Source organism: Colobus angolensis, unplaced genomic scaffold (genome assembly GCF_000951035.1).
Source record: "Colobus angolensis palliatus isolate OR3802 unplaced genomic scaffold, Cang.pa_1.0 Scaffold222, whole genome shotgun sequence".
NCBI classification, from domain to species: Eukaryota; Metazoa; Chordata; class Mammalia; order Primates; family Cercopithecidae; genus Colobus; species Colobus angolensis.
In genome coordinates, this window is record NW_012115400.1 from 1,995,359 (window position 1) to 2,001,515 (window position 6,157).

Genomic DNA, 6,157 nt, shown 5'->3' on the forward strand with positions numbered 1-6,157 from the left:
AAATCACTTGAGGTCAGGAGTTCGAGACCAGCCTGGCCAACATGGCAAACCCCCGTCTCTACTAAAAATACAAAAACTAGCCAGGTGTGGTGGTGCATGCCTGTAGTCCCAGCTACTCTGGAGGCTGAGGCAGGAGAATCGCTTGAACCCAGGAAGCGGAGGTTACGGTGAGCCAAGGTCGCGCTACTGCATGCTAGCCTGGGCGACAGAGCAAGACACTGTCTCAAAAAAGAAAAAAAAAAGTCAGCCAGGCGCGGTGGCTCAGGCTCACGCCTGTAATCCCAGCACTCTGGGAGGCCAAGGCTGGCAGATCACGAGGTCAGGAGATCGAGATCATCCTGGCTAACATGGAAAAACTCCGTCTCTACTAAAAATACAAAAAATTAGCCAGACGTGGTGGCAGGCGCCTGTAGTCCCACCTACTAGGGAGGCTGATGCAGGAGAATGGTGTGAACTGGGGAGGTGGAGCTTGCAGTGAGCAGAGATCGCACCACTGCATTCCAGCCTGGGCAACAGAGTGAGACTCCGTCTCAAAATAAATAAATAAATAAATACATAAATAAAATCATTTTTTTCCTCCATCAAAGCTCACAGATTCCCTAGAAAACCAGAGGGTAAGAAGCCCTGCTCTAGAGAGAAGGCTAAGTGAGAATTCAGTATCAGTAAATTAGAGACTCACAATGAACAAGTGTGGAGACCTTAAAGGCTTTGTCCCTACACCAACAAGGTCCACCCCACAGGACAGTCCTGCAGCCCAGCCCAGCCTCCCATGTTCGGCAAGCAGGGAAGTTGGCCAAGGTTAAAGAGAAGTCTGGAAATGAGAAAGGGCTCAGAAAACAAACCCTCTGGTAACTGAGTGCTCAGGAGAGGGAAGAGCATTTGAAACAGAAAGTTGGCTGGGTGCAGTGGCTCACGCCTGTAATCTCAACACTTTGGCAGGCCGAGGTGGGCGGATCACGAGGTCAAGAGTTTGAGACCAGTCTGGCCAACATGGTGAAATCCTGTCTCTACTAAAAATAAAAAAATTACCGGGCATGGTGGCGTGTGCCTGTAGTCCCAGCTACTCGGGAGGCTGAGACAGGAGAACTGCTTGAACTGGGACCCGGAAGGCGAAGGTTGCAGTGAGCAGAGATTGCGCCACTGAACTCGAGCCTGGGAGACAGAGCAAGCCTCCATTTCAACAACTAACTAAATAAAATGGAAGCTTAAGAAGTGGGTGCTGAGTGGAGTTCAGGACTCTCCCCCGGATGAGCAGCAGTCGCAGAGGAAGCTCCAGCTCTCACCTCGGCACTTGGTGTTCCCCTCGGCTGCCTCAAACCCTGGAGCACAGCTGCAGCCGGTCACCGGCTGCTCAGCCCACTGGCCATCCTCACGGCAGTAGAGGCTGGGGCTGGGGCCAGGGGCGGGGACGGCATCCACCACGCAGCTGCCAGCCACGGGCACAACTAGCTCCCGAGGCACAGTCTCCGGGAAGCGGGTCAGGTTCACAGTCAGCTGGGCGCACTTCTTGTAGAAGAGGTGCAGGGAGAGCAGGGCCATGCAGGCACCCTGGTCCTGGAAGGCCAGGTAGAAGCCGGCCTTGCTGAGTGGTCCCAGACGCAGCGTCTTGACGTTCACCTTCCCAGTGGCCTCGGCCCCAGGACGCTTCCGGGTGAGATGCTCCGCGGCCACTGTGTCCACCTGCCGGGGTGGGGGAGGCACACCGCTGCTGTCCCCACTCCCTGAGGACCCAGTGGACTGTCATGCTCTTCCCAGCTCACCCCCCCGGGCCTCCTCGGTTCCTGTTCCAGAACCTTCCCTCCACCTTCCCCAGGGCACACTTTCTGCAGGCCCCCACACTGTCCATTCATCCTTGCAAAGCTCCTGTGATGTGCCCAGCCTCTGGCCTGCACCTCTGCCCTTTTTATTCACTTATTCTACAAACATTTACTGACACTGACGCCATGCCAGGCCCTGACCTCAGAGTCAAGGAGACAGCAATGAATGAATCTTAGGGAAGTTATAAAGTACCCTGAGGCCGGGCGCAGTGCCTCACGCCTGTAATCCCAGCACTTTAGGAGGCCGAGGTGGGAGAATCTCTTGAGCCCAGGAGTTAGAGACCAGCCTGGGTAACATAGAAGACCCCGTTTTAAAAATATAGATATAAAAGAAAAATAAATAAAGTAAAATGAGTGCTGAGACAGGCGGGTAGGCAGAGTTATGCAGGATTGTAGGGAGGAGAGAATCAGCCGAGGCAGCACAGGCAAGATCTCGGAGCTAGAACTTGGAAGACAAGTAGGGGTGTGAGAGGCAGAGAGGCCCCCAAGTGGAGACATCACCGCTGCAAAGTCACGAGCTGGAAACCAGCCAGGTGCAGTCATGGAATGGGAGAAACTCAGCGTGGCTGGAGCGTAGTGGGGTAGAGTGGTTGAGTTGACTGGAGGAGAAGCCTGACCCCTGGACCTCCCTGGGGACCGGGCCAGGCAGCCCCCATATATTCTGCTGCTCCGCCCAGAAGATCACCCTGTTCCCTCCCCAGACCTAAGCCTCCTGCTTCCAGCCCCTAGCGCCCCAGTCAGAGGCCTCAGAACTACATCGGCTGCCCTCAAGGCCGCAGGCTTGCTGGCTGGAATCCCACCTTGGCTGTGGCTGAGCCCCAGTGGCGCCCAGGTACCTTGATGTAGGGGTTCTCCATCCAGGCTGGTGTGAGGGCCGTGGCCGTGTCCGCATCGCTCTCATAGTAGAAGACGGTGAAAGTCTCCTTGCAGGAGCGCCCGGCCCGAGGCAGGGACAGGCACTCAAGCATGGTGAAGCGCAGCGTGGCGTAAACGTGGACGGCGCCACGCCGTGGGACCCAGCCCGTGCGAAGCCAGTGGGCCTGGCCCGGGGCACGCTGCACGTCACACACCTCGTAGGTGCGCACACTGTGCTGCTCCTCATCCAGGCCGCTCAGTTCCTCCCACTGTGCAGAGAAGGAGGTCAGCTAGGGGGCTGGGGAGCTGCCAGGGAGAGGGCTGCATGGGGTGAATCCTATAGAGTGAGAGGGACGGAGAAAGGGGGCCCGCTGGTACTGCGGGGAGGGCGCCTCTGAGGAGAAGGGCTCAGACAACACTGCTGGGGCTGCTGTCATCTAGGGGGACAGGGGTGAGGAATGGTGCACAGAAAGCAGGTGGCACAGGCCCTCCCTCCTCCCTCAGTTTCCCTCCAGAGCTCCAGCTCCTGGGTGCAGCTCTCACCTGCCCGTCCACCTGAGGGAATGTCACCCACTTCAGATCCGCAGTTTCCAATTTTGTGTTCAGCAGGGTCTCTGAGACAGACAGACAGAGTCAGTGCCGCTTGGGGTTGGGGATGGAGGTCAGGAAGACCAGATCCGTGGGAACTAGAGGAGTTAGGGGGCCAACAGGGGACTAAGCCCTGTCCTCTGCACCCGCCTCCGATTTCTGGCCTCTTTTGCTAAGTGCCAACCCCACTGCCAACATCTGGTAGGCATGGGGCTCCCTTGGGATACCCCCAGATCTAGGCCTTCCTGGAGGAGGGGGGGAGATCAAAATGAACGGGGAGAAGGGGCGGCAGCTCAGAAAGGGTTAAAATGAGAGCCGTGCCCCGGTCCTGACCCCCAAGAGCAGAGGCTGCTGGTATGGGAGAGGAACCTCTTGTCTTAGCCTCCATGTTTCCCCTCCCAAGTCCCAGAATCGGTCTCTCTACCCCACAACTTCACTCCCTGTCCAAGACCCCTCCCTGCTTTCAGACCTAACACCCCGTCCTTTCCTCCTTGAAGGGAGTGCTCTGTGCCTGGGGCATAGCCCTGGCCCCCATCCCAGCACCTCCCTCCTCACAAGTGCCCTGATCAGGAAGCGCTGGAGGCCAGGATGCTAGGGTTCCCAGGCTCCCGCAGAGGCCTCACATCTGGATTTGGTTACGGTTACAGGAAGGCAGAGGGGAGGAGATTATGGGGGGCGGTGTGAATGGGAGGGGTGAACACACCTGGCTTGGCTCAAATCATCGGGGGAGGGGACAGGCACTGGAGGAAGGGGGGGATTAGGAAAAACTGCACAGCCCCTGGCAGTGGAGATTGGAGGAGGGAGGGTAGGGGAATCCCCTCAGGGGCTAGCAATGTGGGGGGCAGCGGGCGCTAGGAAGGGCGGAGAGGGGAGCCAGAACACCTGGCTCCCACTCCATGGGAGCTGCAGGAGAGAAGGGAAAGAGGGTGGGTGAGGCAGCCTCTTCCTGGGGTCCAAATGATGTCCTCTGGCCAGGGTTCAGGTGGGAAGCCAGCCAGCCTGAGGTGAGAGGTGCAGGGTCCCCATGGGTGGCAAGAGACAGTTCTGCTTGCTGGGGACAGGATGCCCGGGTTCTGGGAAGGGGGTGGATAGAGGCTGCCGTCTCCACCCTCCATTGTTCCAGCCGGGATAGTGTTTTCCTGTCTCCAATTTACACACTGTCTCTGCCTCGGGCTGTCCGCAGCCTAGAGCGAGAGCCCGCTCCCTTTCTGCACCCCAGCTCGGCTGCAGCACGCTTTGGTCTGTCAGTTCGCATGTCTCTCACCTCTCTCCTCCTCCACTCTCTGTCCACCTCAATTTCTCTTTCTGACAAGTCACTATCTCTCCTTTGCTTTCGGCCTCCACTTCTCGCCGTTCCTCCGAGCACAGGGCCTTAGATAAAACTACATAACTTTAACTAAGCCCCGGCCTCCTCATCTGAAAAATGGGGGCAATGATAGCACCTACCCTCAGCGTTGCTGGATGGGTGAAATTAACATTTGTAAGGCACTCAGCACAGGCCTAGTGCTTGGAAACGCTCAGGTAATAGGTGTCACAATCACCATTTCCTCTGCGTCTTTCCTTCTCACCACACCTCGTCCTCGTGGTTTTTCCACCCCTTTGGCCTTCCTCTTCCCCTCGTTCATGGTTTTTTTTCCCCTTCTTTCTGAGCTGGGCAAACCTCCCCTCACTCCCAACCCCACACCTAGCCTTTGATCTCCAGCCCAGGGCAATCCTGCCCAGCCCGTGGGGGGGAGAGGGTTTTTCTAACTCCACTGAATCCTTCCCTTCGGGAGTCCCTCATAGCCTACCCCCCATAGACCACTTTCATAGCAGACAGAGAAAGGGGGGTGTTGGCAGCTCACTGAAAGGAGATTAGGGACACAGAAGGAGGGTTTCTAGGGCTCTTGGCTCCCCCTCTAGGGGACCAGGAGGGACAGCGATCCATGGCCAAAGAAACACTTGGAGAGACCAGGAGGCAGGAGATAGGCTGGGTAAGTTAGGGCAATGTGAGGACCATGTAGGTCAGTTTCTACCTGGGGGCTGTGTAGGTCCTAGGTCTCAAGGGAAGCCCGGGACTCACCTGGGACCCGGGTCTAGACCGCATTTAAAGGAGCGGGGTGCAGCCTGTAGAAACCAAGGAGCCACTCTATAGCAGGGGCAGGGGCAGGGGTAGGGGCAGCGGGCCGGAGAGCGGTTTGGGGGTTTGATATGTGAATGCAAAGGAGGCCATCCTGTTGCAGGAGTGTGGAATTGGAGGATCAAGGTGTGCTCGCTAAAGAATTGGCGGTGGGGGTCGTTTTAGGGCCTAGCACGAAAAGTTCTGCCTTGTCTGCTGTTGCTCCTCCAGAAACCTTCCCTCATGTAGGGCGGGAGGTGGGACTGGGACAGAAACTTTGCAGACAGTTTTGAAGAGTGGGGTGGGGAGGAAAGGAAAGGCTGCCAGGGGCGTATGGAGTCAGCAGTGAGAGTTTGGGGAGCCCGGGCAGGGGAATGTCCCGGGTTGCAGCCAGACTCCATCTCTTTCCCAAACAAAAGAAAACTCCACTCCCCGCCGGGCGCCTCCTCCCCGCCCCCCTCCCGTTCCAGCACTATCGGTCCTAAGTGTTTGGGATTGGAGTGCCCGGGTAAAGGTAGACAGAGGCCGGCCACTACACTCCGAGGCCCAGATGTGGTGGGGAGGTCCCAGGAGTGACGGGGTGCCTCCCCAAAGGAAACTCACCTTCCAAAGCGGCGGCCAAAGAAGCCCAGCAGAGCAGCGCCCGGAGCTCCATGGCGCCGCCTCACTCGGGTAGAATCCGAACTGAGTTTGGGGGGCCCTCGCCCCCCCAGGTCTGACTCTCCCTGGGCGAGTGGACGTCGATTCTCCGCGCGGGACTCTCCGTCGGGGCCCTCAGCGCGGGCCCATGCGAGCGTGC

The 6,157-nt window shown here is 57.9% G+C and overlaps 1 protein-coding gene across 2 annotated transcripts in view; it reads right to left on the reverse strand.

Annotated features, from left to right (window-relative positions):
- EPHB4 (EPH receptor B4) overlaps positions 1-6,157 on the reverse strand; it is a 27,325-nt gene extending 21,168 nt beyond the window's left edge. For both annotated transcript variants that reach the window (XM_011943933.1, XM_011943932.1), the window contains exons 1-4: positions 5,962-6,157; positions 3,216-3,286; positions 2,654-2,941; positions 1,284-1,680 (exon numbers count right to left, since the gene is read on the reverse strand). In XM_011943933.1, the coding sequence (XP_011799323.1) occupies positions 1,284-1,680; positions 2,654-2,941; positions 3,216-3,286; positions 5,962-6,013 (808 nt within the window). In that variant the 5' untranslated portion in view covers positions 6,014-6,157. The remainder of the gene's footprint in view (positions 1-1,283; positions 1,681-2,653; positions 2,942-3,215; positions 3,287-5,961) is intronic.